Source organism: Platichthys flesus, chromosome 11, assembly GCF_949316205.1.
Source record: "Platichthys flesus chromosome 11, fPlaFle2.1, whole genome shotgun sequence".
NCBI lineage: Eukaryota > Metazoa > Chordata > Actinopteri > Pleuronectiformes > Pleuronectidae > Platichthys > Platichthys flesus.
The window spans coordinates 7,080,208-7,107,278 of record NC_084955.1 but is presented as its reverse complement, the minus strand read 5'-3'; the positions used below and the strand labels follow the sequence as shown (position 1 = coordinate 7,107,278).

The 27,071-nt window shown below is 40.9% G+C and overlaps 1 protein-coding gene across 2 annotated transcripts in view; it reads right to left on the bottom strand.

Moving 5' to 3' along the window:
• The window catches only part of ascc3 (activating signal cointegrator 1 complex subunit 3), a 124,460-nt gene that overhangs the window by 40,056 nt on the left and 57,333 nt on the right, over positions 1-27,071 (bottom strand). For both annotated transcript variants that reach the window (XM_062398890.1, XM_062398891.1), the window contains exons 11-15: positions 22,025-22,189; positions 13,672-13,848; positions 13,310-13,381; positions 11,007-11,141; positions 349-540 (exon numbers count right to left, since the gene is read on the bottom strand). In XM_062398890.1, coding sequence (XP_062254874.1) covers positions 349-540; positions 11,007-11,141; positions 13,310-13,381; positions 13,672-13,848; positions 22,025-22,189 — 741 coding nt within the window. The remainder of the gene's footprint in view (positions 1-348; positions 541-11,006; positions 11,142-13,309; positions 13,382-13,671; positions 13,849-22,024; positions 22,190-27,071) is intronic.

The following is a 27,071-nucleotide window of genomic DNA, read 5'->3' as shown; positions in this document are numbered from 1 at the left end:
AAATATTACAGTGATCAGCTGGGAAATGAATAGCCTCGTTAAACTAGAAACAAACTAGAAAAGTTCATTTTCAACAATGAAACTCTATACATTTGTCAAATTTAGATCCTCATTAGGAACCAAATTAAGGATCCACTTTATGGCTCTTGCCAACAAAAGCTATCTTTGCTCCAGTGTGCGTGTGTGTATTATTAAAGAAACTCCCAACTGATTTAACAGAGTCATTGACCCATTCAAGATCCCTGAAGGTGTGAGATTGAGATTCTGGTGCGGTTGATTAAAGAAATTATGGGCAAGTAGAAAAATGCAAGAAGAGAAGCCAAACAAGTAAAAACTAATCGCCAGGACCTTGATGATGACTGCATGGGCCGGCAGGTTCACTCCCCAGGCCAGTGTGGCAGTGCTGACCAGCACCTTGAGGTAGCCTTTGGAGAACATGCTCTCCATCATACTGCGGTCAGAACGCAGCATGCCGGCATGGTGGATCCCAAAGCCTTCTGGGAACATCTCCTTCATCTCCTTGTTTCTGGAGCGCTGGATCTGAAAGAAATGGATAGAGAGGTAAGTTTTAGGAAAAAAGAGAAAACTGTTTAAGGGAATAAGGGTAAATAAAGCAGCTCTGGGTTATTTGGTTGTCAAAGGTTGAAAGTGAGAATCGATTTCGCAATGTTTTTCTTAACTGCAGAGAGACGAGACACCTGAGGAGCTTAGCCATAATTCCTGTTATATTTTTCCAGAATAATATCAACAATGAAAATACCAACCTCTCTAAAAGCTGTCTAGAACAAGAACATGACGATGTGTGAGTCACATCGAACCATACACACGATCCTAACTCGAATCATAAGGAAGTCCTAAAAAGGTATGACCAGGCTATTTGGTGGATTGTAATGCACTGCACGCTGCAGAAGTAAACAACATCCGCAGCCTGGAGACCACACACAGTCAGTGAGATTGAGATGTGTGCTGGTGACTGACAGCAGGGCTGTGACCTGGCCGGGCTTCAGGGAAGTCATCATCACAGGGTTTATCTCTCTCTCTGGGCATCTAAATGGAGGTCAGTACCCAGCAGGCCTGTGCACCGCGAAAACAGAAAGCTCATTACGGCCAGCAGCTGACACACACACACACTCACAAATGGTTGCTAACCTTGTGGATGGAGGAGAAGGACTGAGACCTTAAGAACCCAACTGTGCAGCAGGTCTTTTGGTGTCTGACTGAAAATCTAATAAAATGGCACATTGCTAATTGCTAAAAAAAGGGGGGGGGGGGGGTATCCATAATGTAAAAATAATAGATAGGTAATAATCCAGATAGGTATAATTCTCTTTCACAGATCACTGTATGTTGGCTACATTTAATTCTCTGCCATTTATCGAGGGTCGGGTGGTGGTGGCAGCAGGTCAAGCAAAGTAGACGTCCCTCTCGTCGACCAACATCTTCCGGTTCCTCTCGGGAGAAGTCCAGGCGTCTGCAGACCAGATAAGATGCACGATCTGTCCAGTGTTCTGTGTGCACCTGTTTAACTCCTACTTCCAATGGAAGGTACCCAGGAGGCATCCTAATCAGATTCCCGAACACCTCAACTGACCCTAAGCAGCAATGAGGTCTACCCAAAGCACAGCTCAGCAACCAAGGGCAGCGAATTCATTTCAGTCGCTCGTATACGCACTCTGGTTCTTTCAGTCACTGCCCAAAGCTTATGATTGCAAGTGAAGGTTGGAACTATGTTGAATGGTAAATCTGGAGCCTTGCCTTCAAATGATCCTCGTTTATTTCCCAGCAGTGAGAGCTGACATTTTCTATATTTGGGGAAATATGACCGTAGGTACATGTTTACTCTTCAGTTGGTAGATTTGGTCAGAAGACACAATGTTGGACCTAATTTGTCATTGAAGTCTTGAATGTTTCACTCAAAATGATTTTTGGACATCTTCAACACAGATCTAGTATAATCTCTCGACTTAACAGGTGATTTGGAAGAGCGTTGTCCTGTTACTCTTCCACTTCCACTTCCTGCACTTGACGCAAGGATTTATTCAGATGACAATCCCATGCAGGTGATGCAAGAGAAGAGAAAGCAATCCTGCTCTGCTGTCTAAAGCCATATCTGTTTGAAAACCAATGCACACCATGACCTGGTGCGAGTCCTGGGGGCCGCTGTGCCCTGTGCTGTTGAGATCCACGTGAGCAGGGAAAGGTGGGTAATTGAAATGCTATGGCTGAGCTTTGCTTTGAGATGTCAGAGTGTGTTACAGCCATGCTTCCAGCCTCTAATCTAAGGTGAGTTTGCGCTGATGTCTGCTGTGCCATGGTTGTATCTGAGATGGCAGTGACCTAAGCTCCTGATCAGGTCCCATTAGGCCCCGCCGCTCGCTGCTGCCGCTGCTGGAGAGCTCCCTCTGTCCACAGACAGCCACCTGCCAGCTCCACTTACTGTCTATCGAGGCTGTGACTACAGAGAGGACCCCAGCCAACACCAGGGCTGTAATAAACTATTCAGAAGCTTGTCAAGCCGTCTATAAGGAGACCTAAATACAACCAGGTGTATGTGACTGGTTTTACATTTTTGACAATTTAAAGAGAGGCCTCATGTATCCCTGATGCTTTGAGAAACAATATACAGGAGCGAAGCAAAAGCATTTTTAGAAATATGGAAGCGTGAGTATTTTTACACAGCATACCACTTTCAAAGCCGAGACTTCAAAGTGCAAATTCACACCGAAAATGCGGCGAATGAGGGGGTGTGTCTCTGTAGTGGAGAGTGGTGGATAGATGGCCTCCGTCTCACATTATCACCATCAACACTGACACTTGTGAGCAACAAAACTCCTCATTTACTTTGACATCACGGAGACACGCTGGCTAATTGTGGTTCATTTAGTGGCCCTTGATAGTCATATTGTTCAAAGAGGCTGGCTTTTAATGGCAGATAGGCAGGAGGGAGTGGGAGGACAAGTTTCCACTCACACCCACTCTACTCCTCACACTCACAATCTGCCTCGTTCTCTTCATATCCCGTTTCTGTTGTAGATCCATCTAAAGCGGGACATTTACTAAATCCGCCGCTCTCCTGATCAAACTGTCTCCTGTTCTCATGAGAACTAAATGCGGGGTTTTTTTTAGCAGCTCTTTTGAAACTTCTTTGACGACACCATTTCTGTAAACAGATAATAATATAACAGGCCCACTAAATAAGTATTGAATTGGCTGCTTCAATCATTCTGCAGTAGACTGGACCTGCTGTGAGCCATAAAAAGTCTACAAAGATACAAGTCCTCAGAGGGAAATAGTGATTGGTCGCACGATGCTAAAACAAACTCACGCTGATTTGCTGTATTATTCTTTACGGATGTCAGTGTCCTCCTGAAATGGGAATTTGGCTCAGATAATAATAATAAATCAGGTTCAGTCGTTATTTGTGTGAATGTCCATTCTGCTGCATCTAAACAGTAATGCCTCGAGATGCATATTAAATAAGTCCACACATGCTTCTTCTCCGCTCTGCTGGTCTTCCCTCTTAACAATGGAAAACATTAGTTTGCTGAATGCAGCTTTTGGTAAATGTATAAAAATATAATTTGAATGGTTAGTTCCTAAGGAACTAACCATTCAAACCCATAATGTCCAAAAGACACTGTGTTGTGTGTCGTGTTCGGTTATAGTTTTCAGAAGGATGAGGACCATGAATTGAGACACAGAGAAATGTGAAGTGGCCATGGCGAAAAAACTGAATACAATAAAGCCACATCTGGTGAAAATCTAAATATCTTGGCTAGTTGAAAGTTCGAGTTGTAACACAAAAATTAGCAATAGAAGTACATTCTTGTGTGTATTTGTTGATATGTTATACATGTTAGCAGAGACAATAGAAAGCAAGTATATGGCACCAGCCTTTAGTTCTTGAGCTTAGTGGGTGGCAGAGAAGAATGTGTCTGTTTTAATGCTGATGAAGCAGCGATTAAAGACAAAAATGGACTTGCTACGTGCTACCACGATAAGAAGCGAGGCCCCTCCCTGAGGCTATGACACTGCACATGAGCTGTAATCCTAGAAGAGTCGGTGGGTGGAGAAGCTCTCCGCTTTCTACTCACTGTCCCACTATCACACAAAGCTGCGGTTCTATTTCCAGCCACCGATTCGTGTGATGTGAGAGTCTGTCACTGCACTGTGTCACTCCAGTCTCCACCAGCCTTTGAGCTACGACTCACTGTTGTTGATCAGTGCTCTGGGAAGCCGGTGTGGCACGCTGACATGTTGTCAAAGATCTGCCACAATGAAAGGACTGGCAGTGGACAAGACACGTAAAAAATAGCAGCAAATAAAAGCAAAGTGACGTTAATGAGCCTACTCTAGTGCTGCTGTAGAGTCCCCGGAGGTTTCACGCTCACAGGCATCAGTTTGTCTGAATCGCTGTTTCTTGTCAAACAACGTGACATGAAAGCTGCACATCTAAAGAGCTCAGGGAGTTGAAGGGAAAATATGTCCTCACAAGCAAAGTGAAGGTGTGGAAACGCTCTTCCTCAGATTTATGCCTCCATGTATTCACAGACAAATATATAATGTATAACCACCACTGAAATTCTACGTTAGCATAAGTTGTTTCTTTGCAGGCCTAAATAATCCATGATGGATCAATAATACAATCTGTGTAATGAACTCATGGGACCACAAGGTGTCTCTTAACCTCCACAGAAAAGCTGCGTGTGCTCCGCTACCAGCCATACGGTTTCATCATTTGAGAGGTGGATATTAAAAAAGTACTGGAGACAGGGGGTTGGGGGTGTGGAGAGGAGCAGAGGTGAGGAGAAGGAAGGAGGAGGAAGGTGCAGGCTGGATGGTTCAGAGCTGGAGCAAATGAAAGTCAAATGGGCTTTTGAATGCAATACCCTGGGGAGAGCTTTGGGCAGAGGCTTTCTGCGCACAGGTCAAAGCAATATACAGTTTGCTTTTTATCCTCACTTATTTTACTACTTTCATATATTTACAAAGAGATTGTGAACATGTACAGCCTCAAATCCAGATTCATTGTGATTCTTATCTTCAGCTAAGACTGTTTCACTATCTTTTTATTGCTATGAGAGCTGGATTTCTAAACTAACCGGTCAACAATACTGTTCCATCGTTCAAAACGTAGACAAGACAATAAAGAAATCCATGAGATTGAAATGGTGCACTCAGTGGCAGCAGCTCCTCTCAATCAGTGTTTCTGATTGACTCATTTTTTCATGCATATTATGGAAGTGACAATAAATCTAATTCCGATTGATTCATATACAGGTTCTCATTGATTGAGGTTTAATTGGACTCAATCCCACATATATTGTCCTGCTGTCCCAAATACTCAACTGAGCTTCAGCTGCGTATTATCCCACTTCAGAAAATAGTCCCCTGCAAATGCATCACTATGTACTGTTTGAATAGGCTTTCCTGAAGATACAGTGACCGGCTGTATTAAGACATTTTGAGCCTTTTAATAAATTAAATCATGTTTTTTAATGTTGAATCTCTAGTATGAACCACAGACAGGGTGTCAGTCACTTCGAAATAATTCAGGGACAGAAAAAAACAGGTTTGGGATTTATTGACAATAATGAAATTATAGAATAATTTCAGCTTTATCATTTTGTCAATTCTCCTGGAATCATGTCATGAAGGGCAACAAAATAAGTTATTATCAAAGTTTTGCAGTTTATTTCATACACCAGGATATAACCCTAAGAAGTCTACATTTTACTACTGATAAAAACCTGTATTTTTTTTACTACACTGTTTTTCATTTATAAAAGCAAAAATTACCCAACATCCATTAGTTTTAGGTCCAAACAAAACATGCAATGGAGAAACCTCATCTTCAGATTTAGGAAATTTATAGCTTTTTCCTCCATTCTTTTGACCAAATGATAAATCAAGAGAACTTTTGGTAATTCTGTGAGAAATGTGACTGATAGTGAAGTGTTGCTGCCTTTTTTTAAGATTCATGTTTTTGGTGATTTTAATGTTTGCCTTCTCATATCCCAGTCATCAAGCATGAGGCAAACCATTAACATTTAAATTTCCAGTTCAAAATGTGCCACAAACACTACTGGCTCAAAGCAGCGAAGCTGCATTGTACTAATAGTTAACTTTCAGTAATCACACTACAATTACTGTGAATGTCTTTTTATGTTCATTACATTAAAATTTGCACCTCATTTTCACAGAGCGTCTATAAAACCATCCGGGGGGCATTATGTTTCGAAAAACAAATTTGCTAATGATAATTACTTACATGCACTGCCCGTGAACATTATCATTAAATCAGCAGGGAGTCCTTATTGTAAATATAAACAGTAAAACAATAACGTCATATAATATTGCAATGATCGACAATAAAAAAAACTTTAGTACAGTAGTAATCACTTGCTTGTTTAACCTCAACCACTTAGGTTTGTTTTATTGTCTCAACTACATCAAGTGGGGGGATCATTCTCCAAACTGAAGCTGGTGAGGACCCTGTGTATAAATATTTGCGGAGAAGGAAAGCTCTAAACTCTTCTGCTGTTGCTACGAGAGTGGGATCCAATGACAAGGTTACATCTACAATCTTGTGGAAAATACATTTACAATCTCTTGGCTGAAAGGAGGAATCTGATTTTATTTCACTCATCTTTCTTCTCCCTTCTCCAAGACTTCTGCTTATAACAAGGTTTCCCTTTTTTCTGATTGATCACACCATAAAAGTCAGTCTTTATTTTTCTGCACTGCTGTTCTCCACTGAATGTGTGAATCAGATGCCCTGTTCATTTGCATTGCTGACTGCCTGAGTCAACCACCATTTTTGTGTTTGAGACTGCCCTCCTTGCTCTCTCTGAGCAACTTCCCAATGCTAGAGCAGCCTCTCTCTCCTCTGTCCTTATCCTTCTAGACCTTTCTGCTGCATTTGACACTGTGAACCACCAGATCCTTATTTCCTCACTTCAGAATCAGGGTGTCTCACGCTCTACTCTCTCCCTGCTCTCATCCTACCTCAACGGCCTTCACTTACCGGGGAACTTGGAGATCTCTGTCAGAACCGTGTCCTCTCACTACTGGGGTCCCTCAAGGTTCTGTCCTGGTTTATCTCCTCTTTCTCTCTGTACACCAACTCTCTCGGCTCTGTCATTCACTCACATGGCTTTTCCTACCATAGCTACGCAGATCACACCCAACTAATCCTCTCTTTTCCCCAATCTGAAACAAAAGTAGCAACTGACCTCTCTCTAACAGGATGTCCCACACCACCTGCAAATCAACCTGGACAAGCCAAACTACTTTTCCTTCCAAGGTAAGGCTCTCCCACCCATGATCTGACTATTACATTTTGCAACTCTGTGGTAGTCCCCACCCAGACTGCTAGTAACCTGGTTTTGACACCCGATAGTCAACTCTTCCTTACTGCAATTACCCGCTCGTGTAGATGCGTACATGCTGCACAACATCAGGAGAACAAGTCCCCTTCTCACTCAGAAGGCGGCGCAGGTTCTTGTCCAGGCTCTGTTTATCTCACACCTAGATTACTGCAAGTCCCTCTTGGCTGTTCTACCTGCTAGTGCTATCCAACCTCTGCAGCTCATCCAGAATGCAGCTGCTCAGCTATCTTTAACCAACCGGAGTTCACTCACACTACTTTTCTCCCTCCATTGGTAACCTGTGGCTGCCCACATCCGTTTCAAAACTCTAGTATTTGCGTGCCGCGCTTTAAACGGATCAGGCCCAGTCTACATCCAGAAGATGGTCAAACCTTACACACCAGGCTGTCCACCAGGCTGCTTAACTTAAATTAGCAGCCTGTGATGGTGTCAGGTGTAGATAAATGTAGATATTCAAGCCCAGAGACTGTGGCAAATACTGCAAAAATCTTTTGAGATTGACTGTGCCCCTGAACCTATATTATGTGACCAGTCATAGACAGTGGGCCAGTGAAAACAGGAAGCAGATTGACGCTCTGCAGTTAGTTGCTTAGTGACAAAAAAAAAACTAAAAAAGAGAAAAGCAATGGTGAAAAGTGAGAGCGGTTTTGAGACACGAATGTGAGTGAATGTGCACATAATTGGGTCTGGACATTCCCTGGAGTTTGTCTTTCACATTTGAACAACGCAGTAGGAGATTCTCTGCTCAGACGCCAAGATGTGGTTTTTCTCTGTTCAGCTCATCTTCCTTTTTACCTGTGGGGAATTTTAGTGGGCTGAATCCAGCTTTTAGTAATTGTAAAAAAAATATACAATTTGAATGGTTCGATCCTAATGAGGAGCCACACATATTCTCTAACCCCCCAAATAAGTCACTGCTGTGTCCTGTTCGGATACAGTGATGGTCAGTTGCCACTGAAGTCAATGTCCAAGAGAAATAAGAGCAAATTGATGCCCGCATGGCTCTACGATCTCCAAGGCAACACAGTGGGAAATTAAACATTGCTCATCTTCATATAAAATCGATACTGGAACAATACAAAGCTGGTTGGAAATCGCAAAGTTCTTGTTTAAATAAAGTGATTCGCTGCGTCTGGCTATGGTTTTGTGCTGACCAGAAATCTTTACAGACCTTACGCACATTCACCACCAGCTTTAGGTTTCCAGATTCCCAATTTTTTCAGATGTTAATAGTATATGACAGAGGTTTTTTCAACAAGAATAGGGCCCCTGCTGGGTTTCCACTGTTCTCCTCTCACAGGCTCACAATGTCTGCCTAATACCGGGCCGTTTGAATGCTAAGTGAAAGCCTATATGATCAAAAGACAGGAGATCAGGACTGTTGTGTAAATGCTCTATTTTAGCATGTTTTCTGAATGCTTTCATTATTTTATCAACAGCAATTCATAATCATTGACTTCAACAAAACAGTATTTAACAAGAATAGATTTGAGTGGGTTTATTAAGGTTTCTGAGCTTGATTGACAGCCTCTTTTACCCCTGAGATAAGACCAATTAAATAACATTAGAAGGGACTACATTTAGCGGAATCACTTCTGACTTTTAATGCTAGATAAATAAATGCAAAATTACCGGACTGACCTTAGGGGTGCTTTATTTAACTGCATATGCATATTGGAGATTAAAAAAAACACCCAGAAATATTAATGTGGGGGGCAATTTCCAGAGTGCAAATAAGCTGTGCATTATCTCTGTGTGGGCTTAGAGTGGCTTCAACCTGATGCCCCTTCCTTTGCCTGAGCAGGCCACACTGAGAAACACTCAAAGATGGACTAATGGAGCGGATAATACTCATTATGTCGGGACACAGGCAGAAGATCCAGGAGTGAATTAATGCACTGTTAGTGCACACACAAGCGGGTTCATTAATGTAGACATACTGTGTAGCTCCAGTTACACAACTGCTTTTAAGTTACTCTTTTGAATGTGGACTCGTTTGTCCATGCAATTTTTCCCCCTGGATCTTAATCTCTTGTACCCATTTCCATTTTTAGAAAGCATGAAAAGTGATCTGATTTGTATACATATCCCATTTAAATAGAGGGAAGATTAGAGGCGCATCAATCTTGGCTCGGCCCCAGGGAACAAAGAAAAAGGTTACTAAATTTATCACTCTGCCTTCTGTTGCAGGGGATTCAAATATGGGAGTCGGAGTCTGACTGACTGTCCTCTGGGGGAAAATAGAGCTCCCCCTCTGTGTACTCTCACAGCACAGAGACAATCAATTACACACACGCACACTCACGTCCTGCTCTCATCACTGCACACACATACAGTATAGTAACACTGTGTTGTACAGAGTTACAGTAATGATGAGCATTGAATCAGGAAAACCAGCGATTTCTATAGTCCGATCTGTTCTACTTCTCTTTTGCTTCTATTTAAAACACAAGTAAACAAAATGTATAACTGCCACAAAAAACAAGAGATATTTGGGTCATATTTTAGGTATTCCATATCTTAAAATGTATATTTTTGTACATGACAGAAATTACCACAGCAAAATCCATCAAGACAACCCAATAATGGGTGAAGCTGGAAGCTTGATGACATACTGACTACTTCTGGGGTTTGTTAGTTGGCCATTATTGTCTCTAACCCAGACTGTATTTACAGATGGATGACACAAAGTATCTTGCATACAGGTGCCTCCATCTTGCACTAATGATGTCATTTGGAACCAAAGGCTGTTCAATAGTGATCGTAATGTGTAGCCATGGTATAGAGATTCAACCAATCAACAGTAAGTCTCAGCTGTCAATCATGATTTTTCCCATGATTTATATATCATCAAATTACTCATTTAAACCAAACTTATCAGTAACATAAACATGTGTACATACATAAGATAGGTAAGATAAGATGACAGACACCAAGATGGAGGAGGAGAGGGCTTATTATAACCTATACTACAGCCAGCCACTAGGGGGGCAATCTAGATGATCTGGCTTCACTTTAGGTGATGACCGTCTTTATTTGCAGTCTATGATCTCCAACCAGACAATTTGTTGAATCTTACTTAATATATTTGATTAAGTGTCTACAAACATTCCCTCTTGTGTATGCGTTTACAACATTTCAATAAAAGTGGACAGTGGACAAAGCCTATTAGCCACAATAGCTTCAGGTTAGCATGGTCAGGCCAGTATGCTGCTTTTGCAACACACATTGGTGCGTCAAAGTTCACTGGAGTTATGGATCTGTTGAGTGACAGGAACAGAGGCACAAGCTAGACCGTCTTCTCATCGTCTCTTCTCTTCCCAGTTTGGAAATAAGCATCAAAAACCAAAACGTCTAATGAGTTTCGAGGAATTTAAGTTTGGAGAATACTGAAATGACTACATGGGAAACCAAAATACCTCATCAATTCAATATAGTGTGTTACACATACTGTATATGATTTTGGCTCAAGGTTAGCATAAAGACAATCTTTCACAATACTTGATAGATTAAGCTGTTTATCATTATCACTGTCAGATTTTCTGCTCGACAATGTTAAGAATAAGGCAAAAGACTAAGGACTCCTCTTGTTAGAAAAGGATTAAAGTTTTCTACCTGTTTCTCACACTGGCCGTAGTCTGGACCCTGGTTTGGTTGAAAGCAGGTGATCTCTCCAAGGTTCTTTGCCATCTCGATCATTCCCATGGCCGTCCTCACTGTAGCATTACGGGCGTGGACAAACACCATCACCTGACACACAGAGACACAAAGTGATAACACCTTCAACATGATGTAATGCAAATCATCTCATCTATAGAATTTCACTTAAAAGTCAACTGGTTCGACAATGACTGCACAGACTCTCAAAACCCTCTGCAGGTGAAACCATGTAGAAATAAATAGATGTGACTAATTTAAAGGGAAACAGAACGTGTCAAAGCAATGTGAGGTTCTCCACCAAGCCTTTAGAACAGAAAAAAATGCTTTTTGTCAGATGTTCTCTGGGTTTGTGGAATGGACATTCAATGGACAAAGAGGAACTCAAATCTTACAAAGGTTGGTCCCTCATATTCTGTTTTGATGATGCTGTTAGACCGCTTTCAAACATGTTGGTCCAAAATCTCCCAGATGAGTTTAGTTGGGTTGAGTTTTGGTGACTGTGAAGGCCAACGCATTAGAATCATAACACCTCTTTATATCCTCTGTGGAATCATCTGAATTCATAAGCTTTCTTCAATCGTTCCCTTTGTCAAGGAAGTAATCTTTTCACCCCAGTCGGTTTGGTTACTACTGAATGTATGTCCAAGAAATTTGGTTAAAAGATGGAAATGGGCCAAGAAAAATCAATTATGTTATGGCAAGGATCTGGACAAATTGTGGATTCCCCTTTTTTTTTTTTTACTTTCTTCAATTTTTACATATGGTATTTCACCTGTTATGTCGCAACCTCTATATCGATCCCTGAGTTAAATGCTACATTTTAAGAATACTTTAATATTTAACAAAACAACGGCAAGGGCCGAAATAAACTTTGAAAGCTGTTTTGCTTGCTATGATCAGTCTTCCGGTTCAAACTGGCCGAGACGTCTTACTATTTTTTTAATTGGTAGTAATGATAAAATGTGAAGTCCTTGTTCTGCGCAAAAATAAATCCATAAGCTGATAAGCGCTTTCAGCAGTCAGATTAAGACCTACTGTAGAACCTACTCTACATATTCTGAGCCTTCCATTCTATATTTAGGAGCATGCAGATATTGAAAATATATTCTCTGGTTGCCACAACAGCACAGTATTAAAAAATACTGTTTGTAATTGTGTAACCTTTTAGGACTGAAATATATTATTAGACCAAACACAACTGCATGACTGCACACACATACAGCAGGCAGCTGTGTGTATGCTGTAAACACAGTGGGTCCGAGGAGACCACTGCAGCTAACGTTATTTATTGAAGGTGTTTTATCAGCACTACTGAGCTGTGTGGAATCATTGTTGGCAGTAACCGCCGGCTTCTCAGCTTATTAAACTTCTTTCTGGCAGCATGGTTCCCGCCAAGAGGGCAGTGGGAAAGGAAATTTCATCCATCAGATCCTCCCAGATGAAATTAATATATGTCACAGCCACTTCTTGACAATTTAATATTTTGAGCAAAGAAGAAGCGATCCCAGCTGAGCTGCTTCCTCAGCGGTCTTAACCTATGACAGGAGCCCGGACTGCACAATTTTAGGGAAAAAAAAAAAAAAAAAAATTGTCAGTGGTGCGGTAGAATCAAGTCAGTTTACGAGTTCTCAAGGGCCTGAGAAAGACTCATATTAAGTGAGTCTCTAAAGGAGAAAGTGTGTTTGTGTGTGTGTGTGTGTGTGTGTTTGCCCATGTGTGTAAACTTGCAATAAAATGATGCAGACAGGATAACAACCGTGATCAATAGGGAGTTCAACCCCTGTAGCAGATGGGAGCTAAATGATGAAGTCTGCATTCACAACTCTCGTGCTCCCAAAAGGCCGTTCTGTGGCTGCAGTGTGGGAGCGGAATGAGTGGAGGGTGGTGGTGGGTGGACGGCGTAAGGAAGTGGAAGGCAGCACTGGGGGAGATAAGGCCTTCAGAGAGTTTAGATAGCAGGTGTTCATTCCAAAGAGTTCACAGAAGTAGTTATTGCAGGAGTTTTTCTCTTCATGAAAAAGAGGAATGTGTTCAAGGGAAAGATTTGTATTAGACCCACATAGCCCTGCGCCTCTTTAAGTCGTTCTCGTCCAAACATTTTCTTACAACAGTTTTAGTAAAAACCAGAATCTTGGGAAATGAGGATTAATTGTTGTAAAAAATGATTTTTCACAGTAATGTCATGTTTTCCTACTTTATTATGACATACATGCACAAACTCAGATATGTAGAGTTTAAACATACAGCAGAGTTCTTACCTGATGACCGGCTTTAACCTGCTCCACAACTTTGTTGTAACAAACCTCCTCCATGTCATGAAGCTGCTGGATCTGAACAGGACACAAAATCAAAATGAGTATTAATTATCTGATGCAACTAATAAAGCTTACAAATATTCCATGATCAAAGTTTCACTTTAAACTAATTTTCTGCTCCCTGACTAAACCTCCGCTATAGTACAAGTATCTCATCACTGACACTGAATGGTAGTTAACTAATAGATGTTGTTTGGTAAAACACTGGTTTGAAACCCCATTTGTCTGAGTTGCACATACTGTGTATTTTATGCAGCTGTAGCTGCTGTATGGAAAAGTTACTGAGGGCATCATCGTTCGTTTACCTTGTTTGTGCTTTTGACGCCTACAAAGGTCTGTCCAAGGGGCACAGGTCTGAAGCGACTGTCGAAGAAGAAGAGGCCGATATAAGGGTTGACATGAAGGAATGAGGCAACATCCAGGTAGTTGGGCAGGGTGGCTGATAGTCCCAGGATCCTGATCATACTCTGGGTTGACTCCACCTAAACATCAGACACAGAGTTAACATGATACCAAACTCTTTCCCATCCAATTGCATTGCAGATCAGGACAGAAACAGGCATATGTGTCCACAAGTGAAAGGAAAGTGCAGAAAGTCTCAAAGCATTAAAGTGACAATTTACGAAAATTCACAATGTTCATTATCAGTAACCATTAAGACACAAGAGTATGGGAGATGTAATTATCTTGAATTACTCTTTTGATCATCAAATCGGCTGCGCACAATTGAAATGGTAAATTTTGCACAGTATACCTTCCGACAGCACTAATTTCATTCACTAATTAGTTCTGGAAGTTTTACTTTTATTCAGTTGCAGTTGAGCTACAGACAACAAGGCAAAGATCACACTTCAGCAGGAGTTTGAGATTAAAAGACCTGCAGCAGAGGGAAGGATTGTGTCCTTTAAACAACCGTAAACATCTGAGCACACGTTGAAAGCTAAAAAGATAATATTTTTTAGGCGCCATAGTCCGTATCAGTAAACTCAGACAATGACAATAAGATAATGGAAATTAAGACTTTTTCCCGAACCTAATGTGAACACACAGGGGAGGATGGAGCAATTAAAATGGGCTGATAGTCGAGTGGCAACTGTGTCAACAACGCAAAAGTATAGTGAAGCAAAGTAGGAGGCTTCCAGATCTGTGTCTTTGAATTCTCAGAGAGAATAACCAATCTCTCTCTTGCACTGCTTTGCCTTTATTGTGTCTTTGAAACTTTGAGAAAATCTTGAAGGTGTGGAGGAGAGGGTGTGGTGGTGGTGGTGTGGGGGGTGGGGGACTGTGACAGGGAAGATTGGTAAGGCCTTTAATGTGATGCAGTACCTGTCAAACCATACCATCAAGATAAGACCTACCCAATCCCGGCCCCGGCCCGCACTACACATTCACACCAGTGCTTTTCCACCTCCGTGCAGAAGATGTGCATAATGTTCACCTACAGAGAGTCTGTAGCGTCTGCAGGTTTATTCTATTTCACCTTCTACTTCACGCAACTATGAGCTTAACCGCTTCTCTTTACAGGCATGAATATTGCATGTTTCAGTTAAGTTTGTGGCACCCTAAAATGTCATTGCAATTGTGATTAACGGCTGTATTTAGAGTTCAAGTGGGCAATGAGCTGAATATAACAAAATCAGGTCATAATATTAAAATGAGATCATGTGGTTATCTGTAAGACCTCTGTGTTTTTGTTTCGAGACCCGTGCAGTTCACAAAGCTCCAGAGAAAAGCTTTAAACAAGGAGTATCTAGGATCTGCAGTGGATTTGCATGCAGACCTGGAACGCCTGGACCTTCAAGACCAGGATGGATAACATCACACTGCCGATTCCTGTCTCGACAAAAATCTTGTAAGCAAGAGAACAAAGACAAACTTTGGTCCTCTGAAACATCTCAGTCAGTAATAAAAAATAACATCCGCATACAAGTGTTTCATCTTAAAATATGATAATAACCAGTACGGCTGCAGCCTCTACCACTTACATGTTGTACATATCTGCATGATACATAACAGTAACGTAGAAACAGAAACTAAATGTCACAATTGCAGGTTACATTTACATATAGAAGTAAGCAGTCAGCAGCATCAGTGTGGGATTAAAGTGTCTATATGACACGAGGGGGATATTATTGAGCTAAACCATGCACGGAAGTATGAATGAAATGTATGTAGTTTATTGAAAGAGCCAAACGTCAATTACCCGGAAATTACGTGCATGCTTCTGCAACTGCATCTGCGGCTTTTCACGCCGCTGTTGCAAAGGACTCGTTGTCATTCATGCTTGTCAAACTGTTGCGCGTTTCACAAAGCAATTCCCCGCCAGAACACTAGGCGGAGTAACGTGTTTTGTCGAAGATGACCTTAGAGACGCCTTCTTTGTTCTTCGCCGATTGTTTATTTACATCGCCACGGCCGCTCCTCATAACCTTTTTTCTGGCGGACAAATCCGCCAGTCAATGACGGGTTATACAAGTAATCATACTTTCGGATCTCTTCTGCCAAACGCTGTTCTATTTGGTCCATATTCGCTCTTCTAAATCTTAAGAAGAAGAAGTAAGAATGGATACATAAGCACGTAAAGGGCCCCTAAGGGCTTACGTGAAAATGCAGAAGCAAGCGCCGGCCTTTAGACTGTTAATAATAAGACAGTTCCCTGAAGTCTGACGTTGCTGTTGCTTTGTGAAGCAGTGCGATCTATCAGAGCTCTGCCACAGTTTTATTCACCAAAGTGGCAATACAAGTCTTTTTGCCGCTACCTATCACTATGAAAGGTAGAGGCAAAAAGATTGCACAATATAGAGGGTATGATGATGATTATGACACCATCAGCTTTTAGATTGGTTTCCCTATAAGCCTCACTTGCAAAATGCTGAAGCATTTACAAAGATGGCTGCTGCTGATGTCGAGAGGTCTGTTGAATCTGCTGTCAAGACAGCAATAAACAAAGTGGAAGGTATATTTTCTCTAAAACACTGTACACCGTAGTTTGTTAATTAATTATTTTGCTGTGTGATACATCACATTGCGTTGCTGTTGATAACACCCCCTCTGAAAGAAAAACATGGAAGGAGAGGTTCCACACATTCACATAGAGAAATGTATCTGATCCCAGGCTGACATTGTTGTGCTTTGACTGATGATTTCAATTTAAGCTACTTACTTTATGCAACTAGAAGATGTAAGCAGGGAATTTTGTGCCACCAAAGTCACCTCTTATTTTAGGATTTAATAAGTACAATAGAATATAACATTGTGTTTTACAATGAAATAAAATACCAAAACCTCAACCCCCAACCTGACGCTTTAAAACGCTAAAAAGCTGCTTTCATGTCACTACATTAGTAATTATATTGCAACAGTGAAGAACGGCTCATCTTTAATGTCCTGTTGTTGCAGGTGTTCAACATAATATTTTATTTTCCCCTTTGCGTACAACTGTTTAATTATAAACAGGTCTTCTGACTTTGTGTATAACACGGTGCAGTAGAGTAAAGTGCATGTTTCTGTGGGCTCCATTGGGTGTTAACCTTTTATTAAGATAGAACACAAACAAGAGTGGGTGTGTTAACAGCGTGACACCTGACCAGGTAGGACTATTCAGCTATTCAACCCACAACAACTGCATACCACTGGCATTTTGTGGGCATTGCGCATTTATAATTATCCTAATTGTAATAGGGGTGCCTTTCATAGAGCATACATGCTCCTTAAATGCCAGATCATGCAAAGAAGCCCTACAACAGAGCGACATGCATTAGAGGTATACCGACTTTATATTTAAGGCAGTGTATAATTGGTAGAAAAAGCACCAAGCCAGGAAAATGAAGGCCAAAACAAAGCTCATCCAAGCGAAACATCAAAGCGATAACTGTCTCACTTCTGAACCATTTGCATAAAAAACAGGGACAAATATCATTTAGTTTACAGGGATTTCCATATTAACGAGTCTGAAGACATGAACTTAAGCGCCTGGCACGTCAGAAGCGGCCGCTGTAATTCCTTCAGCACAATCAATTATAGCAGTCCTTCAGGTGTGGCAGTAACTAGACAGAGACACGAGGGAGGTGGGGGAGGGGGGGGGAGGGTCTGCCAGGCAGCGGCTCCTGTTAGACGCCGGACTACGCATATCCCTGCACAAAGATAAACAGACACTGCCCCTGTGCCAGTCATATACAGATATAATTAGTGGAAGGAAGAAGAGGGAATTCCGGAAGATCCACTGTAGCCGCTAACAACAGACACAGCACAGCACAGACCAAACCTGCTTATATAGACGAAGCTACGAGGTAAAAAATGCTGTGTACAATAGATAGTGGTTTTCTATATTTATGGTTTTCGGTATTTATCTTTCTCTTTGAACCCATGTGCAAGCTATAACTGTGTGTGTGTTTGTGTGTGTGTGTGTGCCTGTGTGCGCTATAGAGTTCAACTGTCCAAAAGCCACTACACTGGAGGACATGTTCCTTTATTATGACTGAGAGCAGAAATGTATTTAAGAAAATAACTGAACCACATTATTTTCATCAATCAATAAGTCTATACTATTTTTTTTGTAAAGTCCATATATATATTTACAAATCACAATTTGTCTCAAATGGCTAAAGAAGGTGTGACATCCTCTGTTCTTAACCTACCAACAAAATAAATATTAACAGGGGACAAAAAACGAGGTAGAAACCTCAGAGAGAGCCACATGTGAGGGATCCTCTGCCAGGATGGACAGATGATTAATAGATGCAGTGTGTAGCTGAACACGTCAACAACATAACAATATTTACAACATTGATTTGAAGAAACATAATGAAAAGATGTGTCAAGGTTTGAAGTATTCACATATGGAAATGTCTGACAGATAATAAGGAAGCAGCAATTACAATTTTAGAGGAAGAGTTATTCCCAGTATGGTAGAATATGTATATCCAAGCAATGTTGTTGTAATCTTAGTCCACGATAAACTGCCATCACGATCAAATACATAGATGTATGCAATATATTGTAGAAGGTATATTTGTGAGCTAAATTTGGACAATTATGTCTTTGGTAGGCTAAAAGCCACAGAATGGTGCCAACGTGGGCATATCGGCAAGAAACCAAGCATCGTTGTGGTTTCAGGATTTGTCTAGAATAAAAAGCCTATTGAATACCACAGGGATTATCATCCCATTGCATTGTGAGCAGTTTCACCCACAGCGATTTTTTCTCCTTTAAACATCTCAGAGTGTTTCAGTAGAGCTCAATTACTGAAATTTGAAAAAAAATATAAAGAAAATATTTCATTATTCACTGAGCAATGTGCTTTTATTTTTACATGCAGCAACAATTCCCTAATAATTTTCTGAAAGTTTCCTGGAAATTACAGATTGATTTGTTAAAACAGTGCCATTAATAGAGAAACACCTGAGACCACCTATCTTACTCCCTGTACTTTGTCCATTTCCTCTATTTATTCTTTCCATTTTACATTTTCTGCTTTGTCCCTTTTTCATCCTAAACTCATTTTAAACTCCTTTTCCTATTGTCTTACGCCTTCCCTCAGATTTATGTCATTTTCTCCTTTGAAACACTCGTTCTATCACACTTCATTCTTTTTTACTTCCTCTTTACCACGTTTAACCGCTTCAAACATTTTCCCCACAAAGTGTAGTTTCTAATCTACATCAGTACTAACTGAGTGTGATTGTGCTGAACACTTTGGGAAGTAGAAGAACATAAATACTGTATTATAATAAAGCAGCATAGTACATACACTCAGTCTCTCATTATCCATTGAGCTAAACCCCTTCAAAATGTTTCGCTCCTCTTCATACCTCTTCAGTGTATTTTCTGTGATCCCCCATCGGTTGAGGAAGGAAAAGCACAGATCCACCTGCAGTCACTGCCAAGCTGAGGGGACTGTTTACCTCCTTTTTTAGCAGCTACCAATACAAGCAGACAGCTTGGACGTACCTTAAACGGCATGAAGTGAAAACAATTGCTGCAGACCAGCGGAGCCGATGGTCTGAATACTTTAGTGGTGCATGTCTGATGTAATCGGACAGAATGTTTGTGGTTCACAGGAGGTGAATCAGATGTGCTCTGTGCGGAGGAGACACCACCTGATTGTTCTCCACTTTCCTCTCGTCCTGCACATATGGAGATCAAACTTGTTTTTGTTTCCGCTCTTAGAGGAAATGAACCGTTCCCGAGGAGCCGTGACTTTCCATTTCTGCTGTCATATTTTATTGCTTGTCGCAGAACAGAACATCCTGTGCAATTTGAGGTCAAAGTCAGGCCACGCAACCAATCTGGGCTTGACATGTGAAGACAGTGACAAAATATGTGATATTACGCACCCAAGGAGTGAATGTGGTTGTTTTTCAGTCTGCAGAGAGATCTACCAGGATTGTAATTGCTCCTGTTTTTTTTTTTTTTATTTGAAAGTTATTTATGGATATAAAAGTTTGTGTATTATCTCTGGCCTTTCACTATGTCTTTGTGCACTTTTAGACTCCCAGCAAACAGTATGCAACGACAGTCAACTGGCTTCTAATGCCTGCACTGCAGGGCAACCTCCATAGGTGTTAAGGTGCACAAACCACCCAGTCAGCCCTTCTTCAGTAATATCAGCTAAACCTGCAGATAAATGGGCTGTGAACCGAGTAAACAGCGGTCGCATGTACGGACCCGTTTTCAATTACCTTGCGGTTAACCCCGTCAAGAGGTCTCCGTCGCTGCTCAGGCAGCAGCTCATCCCTACGTCTCTGCCTCTCTCCTGCACTCTGCTCTCCTCTCTCTGGTCCCAGTCCTTTGATAGTCCACTGTTTTTCATGTCTTTTGAATTTCACTCATAATGACGAGTTCTTGAGCCGATCCATCATCCAACACAAAACTTATTTTTCTAAACACATATTAATCAATTATACACCAATCTATTACTCTCTTCTCTAACTTTATTCATATTTCCTTTAATCATTTGTCTCTGATGTTTTAAATTGTTTCATGATAGTTAATCCATTTTTTTTCTTCATTTTAGCCTTGACAATCAAACATGTTATAGTCTGAGCGTATATATCCTTATTTATTACCTTAATGAAGTTTGATGACAATGCTGAGATGTTACTACTAAAGGTGGTTTATGGGTAAAGGTGTATTCATTATATAAATAAATCCAAAAGAGGCTTGTGTAAAACGGAATTCATGATATCCTTACTGCTCTCTTAACTGCTGTGTTATGAGAGGTGAGCATATTGTACATACTGCATCTGACCTACGAATGTGAGGGCCCATTTATGTATGTACACTTTGAGTCCTTAAAAATGTACATAGTCTTCCCACATCTTTGGTTGTTGAGAGCACAAATCTGCAGGCTTTCATATACTGAGTCATCTCCTACTGACGCAGTACAATGCATTATATTTATAGGGACATTTTCAGGATCAAAACGTAATTCACAGAGCGCAATGCTTGACTGAGTCAGTGGTGGTGATGCGATCTATGAGAAACCCCCTGGTAGCACCTCTTTGCCTTTTTTACATCTTCTCTATTTGATCCTTTCCATATGGACAGACACCTGACAGCTGCTCATCAGGGAAGGGATATGGGGCACCGCAGCTTCTTTCACTCTATTAACCCACCTGAGTGTCCCGACCGCTTCCTGTGCACTTACCTGGTGTTTGTCATCAGGGGAAATCAGCTTCACAGACAGTGCACTTGCAGCAGTTTGGTGCGAATGGGGCAGGACCCATGCTGTCTATGATACGTTATGTGGACACATTTAGGGGGAGTGTGCTGTTGTTGCTACACCAGCCAATAAGGCCAAACATGAAAAAAAAATGCTCTTTCTAATGTGTTTCAGCACAGGGCCTGTGACTGTTCTGTGGCAGCTCTTACACCCATTCTTTAAGATGTCAGTTGCCCAATAAGAACTACGAACATCCGTTGTGCCGGGAAGAATGGGATTAATTGCTGAGCCCAGCAGGTGCTAAGTTTGTAGAGACTTATCCATGAAGACTGGAAGCTGTAATTGCTTCCTAAGGGTCTTCTACAAAGTAACACAATTAAGAGTCTGAAAACTTTTGCAAATTCCGCAGAAGCAAAGGGTATTGGGTATTATATGAATCCACTGTATATGACCATGATGAGTAAAACTATGAATGTTGACTCCATGAATTGAAATTTACATTTCAATAGGATTCAGTTTGTTTTTCCAAACTATTACACACATTTATGTGACAAAAAAACCATCAATATGTCACAGTGTACTATAAATAAAAATCTTTTTCCAGCCAGACAATGCCCCCTTTGTAAATCTCGTGTTCAAAGTGATAAATAAATCAGTGTTTATTGGATGATAATTCAGATGTTGTGACTTATTTTTGGGCATAAAATAAAACAAAAAAATGTTATAGGAATTATACCCTGGTCTTTAGATATATCCACTTTATCACTTCAGGTTGAGTTTAAGTGAAAACAAAGAGTTGTAAGAGGATTCTTTTCAGTGAAATCTATTTTTCATTTTGGAATGTAGGACGAAACCGGAGCAGCCAAGCGAGAACCCACAAGATCTGAGAACATGCAGCCTCACAGAGAGCGTTTTAATGTTGAGGCAGATCACTGTTTAATACACTGACAGATGGTAAATAGACACAGTGTGACAGGAAGGCAATCAGGACTTACCTGTCTGATGGTCCTCGCCACCAGGCTCTCCAGTACCGCACCTCGATCCTCGTGGAGGAGATGAACTTCATCCAGGATCAGCAGACGCACAATCTGAGAGAGAGCGGCATCTCCGACGCTCTTCCTGGTCACAACATCCCACTTCTCTGGAGTCGTCACCAACATCTGGAATCGCACACGAGAACAGTAAGAACGTGAACCTGATCCTGTTTTTTTAACCAGCAATAAATACAACCCTCTATAAAAAGACAGTGATGAAATAAAGGAACAGCTAAATGGAGAGTATAAGGGCCTTAAGACCAAGACACACCAGGAAATAAAGAGGAATTTGTGATCTAATCATGTTCATTAAGCAAAAAAACAACAGCGCCAGGGTTTCTTGTTCCATTTATTTCTCCCTAGCATCCGGTTACGTCTGAATTTTCAGCTCCTCTGTGCATATTATGACCTCATTTATCACCATTTTCCAGCAGCACCTTTGTAACTAAAAAGGCACTGAGCCCATTTGTTACTGTAAGTCAGTGGTGATGTGTGAAGTTCCTGTAATTTAATATAAAAGCACCTCGCCACTTTGCCAAGTGTTGACTATGCTAACAACTAGATACATCCTAACAGTGGTGTGTTGGCTCTGTGCTCTAGATCCACAATCTGCAATGGACCGTGCAATAACTAGGTTTTTATAAAGACAACTATGATGAAAGCATTGATCAACCAATATGTATGTGACCAGTCTCAGCATTCTAACCTCATGAGTAATTCTATAAAAAAAAACTGCAGATGATTACATTTGATCACATCAGCCCAGAAAACAAAAGAATTGATGTTTCATCCTTTATAGCTGAGCAAACCCAAATATAATGAATAGCGAGTGCATTTCCCTGAGTTACCTGACACAGCAGTGTGTCTGCAGGTGCTCACAGCATCTCAGTGCTGCTTGTTAAGTTTCTGCACACAACAGCAGCACTCCCACATGTGCTGCTGCGTCTGCCGCGTCTGCTACATCTAACACATCAATTATCGAGTGTTTTTTGTCTTAAGTCATCTGGTCTATGCTCTAACTGTGCCTCCACTAACCACACATGTTTCAATATTGTGTATATAGGATCAAAATGATGGTAAAGGAACACAATCAGAGGATTAAGTCAACTAGAAACTCAGAACGAAAATGGATTAGTGGAGCACTCCGCTGAATTCTATTTAATAGATCTGTTGACTAGTCGTGTGGATCAGTTGTTTAGTGTCTCTGTGGATCCGGAGGAGCTTTTCCAAATTAGAAAATACTATGCTGGCATCAAGGTTGTCTCAGCTTGGTCTCAGTTTAATATCTAAATGCACAGATTAAATAAAGGAACAAGAGGTTAGTTACACAAAGATAATGTAATAATAATAATAATAGTAACAGTTGACACATTTGTTGAGTAGTAGTTTAATCATCTTCTTGTTCAGCATTATATTAACGTCAGCTCAATTTAGGAATTTTGAGGAATGTGGAAATTGTTCCTTGTTACTTTCACTGTATTTCTTTAAGAAACAATTCCAACAGCAAATTATGCTTTCATGTACTTGTGAATGTGAGCACTGTTTTAAGACAGGCTTGAAAAAAGTGCTGCTATCCTTAAAACCAAATCAAGCACTAAAGATAATAGGACATCTTCATCTCGGCTTCTCAGGTTTGACCCATTTCTATCGTCTTTTTATCAAGTCCAACAATAAAAGATCAAGATTAAAGATCGACATTAAGATTAGTGATAAATTACTCAATTGAGCTCGGTCACACTGCTCTTTATCTCTACTGCCACAACTCTGAGTATTAAGTCATAGGAGTTTCTTTGATTTCCCCAAGAATATTGAGATTATTTTAAAGATTATTGCTTGGTAAAAATGCAATGAATCACTCACAGTGTAAAACAAAATCCCCCTGGAACACTGTCATATTCATGGGCTATCAATACACAATTATCCATAGCTTTGCTCTTTAAAATGGAAACAGAAGCAACTAAATCAACACCATATTAACATACAATGTGGGGAAGTTACATTACATGTGTAGTATATGGTGTTTACCTCTAGTTGGTGTCAGAATATGTTTTAACACTCAGACCAACACGTTTATTCGGTCTTTTCAAGAAAAATACTACAATGCACAATTAATGGTGTGAGAACTGTTTGGCAACCTGTTCGGGGGCTGTGCAAATTCCTAACTCTTTCTGTAAAAGCAGTTCATTACATCCTCTCTAGTTTGCATTTAAATCAATCTCTCTGGCCATTAGGGACTGGCGCGCTCACAGAAAAGGAAGCGCCTGCTCCTAATTGGAGCTACTGCTTAATTTAAATGGAGGCGCTGGCAAATGGAGCACAGGCCAAAGTGCTTTCTTAATTGCCTCACAAATGCACACGAGGAGGTGCAGAGAAAACAAGCCATTGTTTGGCTGAGTGGTGTTTTTTAGCCAATTCATCAATCAATCGCTGCAGGACTGAAATCAATCCTCTATATCCACTGATTCTGCTAATGTTTCTCAAAGGTTACGAGTTAATCACAGGATAGGTTCATAAACCTGAACAGAAAACAAATATGTTTTTAACAGAGGCCTTGTCGCCAGGGCGTTTTTATGAACTCAAGAAGGTAGCTAGTTTTTTATTGTCCCACATTCTATTCAGTTGTTTTCTCTGTAGCTTTAATATTGTGGATTTAAATGCCAAAATCCATTTCAATAAGATTTTACATCTAATCCCTCACTCTGTACTAAAGCTCTGACAGGCCTATAAGTGTCAGTCTCATTAACCCTTGTGAGACTCTTTTCTGATTAACTAACTCTCCAGGCTGTAGATTTAAAAAAAATCTACAAATATGGGACTGAATTGATGCAAACGGTGACAACCCCAACTGAGGAAAACGTGATCGAACCTTACATCTCTGAGCCAGAGTCAGGAATGCAGAGACGAGAAACCACCTCCCCAAACAGGCTCATTTTGTACTTTTTGTGCATGTTCTAGTAAATATAAAGAAAAAGGGTCATGTTAAAGTTTATATACACAGTAGTCGCTGCCACTAGATGTCTCTCTCACACAAACTTTCCAGATGAAAAGAAAAGAATCATTTGCAACCAACGTTAATTAGCTAGACTGATGCGGCCCGCCATTTTCTAATTGTTCCTGCCAAAGTTCCTTAATGAACCATCATATTTTTTGATCTCCAAATTCTCCAATGTTTTAGTCGGTTGCTGTATTGTATAGCTGTGTGATCCATAAAGTTGTTACCTTCCACACTGACAGTCAGACCTCATAGTTTCAGCTGCAGTTGTGCCCATACGTGCACATACGTGCACGTGGCATCAATACAGGTCTCTCTCTTAAGCGAGGACTTGTCTTTTACTCTTTAGTCGATGTACCTGCCACTCAGAGTCTGATGTGTTGTCCGTGTGCATGAACGTGCACCCACGCTACCGCCATGGATTGTGAAACACTGTTCAAGTTCTTTCCTGGTGCATTCCACCAATTTGTGCAGGAGTTTTACATTAGTCTGCTAACAGACAGATATACAATTAAAATGTAACCTCTTTGTAAGTATGTCATGGTGGGCAGATGAAAGGTCTGTTCGATGACTTTACTGCATCGTAGTTTGACAAACGCTGGTAAAATCCTGAGCTTAGCATGAAAAAATGTAGGCATTGTATGTTTAAGGCTACAGCAACAGGCAGCTTAAATCAGAGGGTTCATCAGGCCAAGCAGGAAGCTACAGAGGTAAAGGTGTGATCCAGTATAACCAGGCCAGCAACACAGTGAAACGGAGATCACAGCAGCAGGAAGAAGCTGAAGAAGTCTTTTAACCAATGACCTTGTGTCAGTCCACAGGATATCATCAAATATAGAAAACCAGCTGTCTTAACTGTCAGACAACCTGAATGTTGTTTTACTGTCAGTTTGATGAGCTTACATTCACCTCAACTGTTCCAACATCACATAACCAACTGCGCCAGTGGATGATTTGATATTAACAAGAAGCAGCAGATGAAGATGTGGAAAAGAATGTGCAGCAACCAGATAGTCAGAACTGGTTCCCCTCACAAATGGATGCTCTCCCCACTGCTCTCCTAACTTGATATTGATGTCCCTCAGGAGACTTGACTGTTACACTCCTGACAGTGACAGGTCTGCGTTCAGACAGGAGTTTGAACGGTTGGCTCTATGGTGCGGTCACAACAGCCTGGAGCTGATCATATCAGGCGAGTTCAGGAGGAACTCCCCCGACACATGCTTATGTTTATGTTGAGCAGAAATTAAATACTTTAAGAGTACAAATGAGTCATTTCAGAGCACCTTTTTTATATATACCTCTCACACCTGCTATCAATTTGAAAACATCTTCCCAAATGTAACACTGAACATTTTCATAACTGGAAATTTCCTGTTTAACATTTTTTATGTTAATTCAAAGTGTAGTGGGAGTGATTACCTTTCCCCTGAGTTGAAGGTGTGGGCAACCATGCACAAAATAGGTCATGGCAGATCGCACTAGCTTTTACTTAGTTACTAATTAACCATATTGCTATGTGTCTGCCTGACTGGGAAAATGTTTTTTACAAGTATCCTGGGTCTTTCCATTAAGTGCCAGAATCCGATAAAGCCTGATATTGCAGTAATCATTTGTAATAATACTTAGAGTTGGCGTTACACAAACATCAGCAGCTATTTCAATTGTGCATGAGGACGCACTCGTCTTGAGCTGCCTTTAGAGGAAAACAGTCGGACTGTGAGGCAGCTCCTTTCTTGGGTGTCACAAACTGATATTTCCTCTCTGGACAGGGGAGGACAAGGGCCTGGAAGGTCCCAGGATGCCGCCCACCCACACACTGGCATCCACATGGCAGTATCCCTCCAAACCCTTTCTGTTTCTATGGTAACTATCGCAGCCATGGAGAGAAGAGGTTGTGGAGAGATGGGGTGGGTGGGAGGAAGATGTAGTGGGGATGTAAGAGAAAGGCATTTACTGGATTGTGATATGGGAACATCTAACAGCTTGTCAAGGCAAACTGTAATGAAAAGCTTT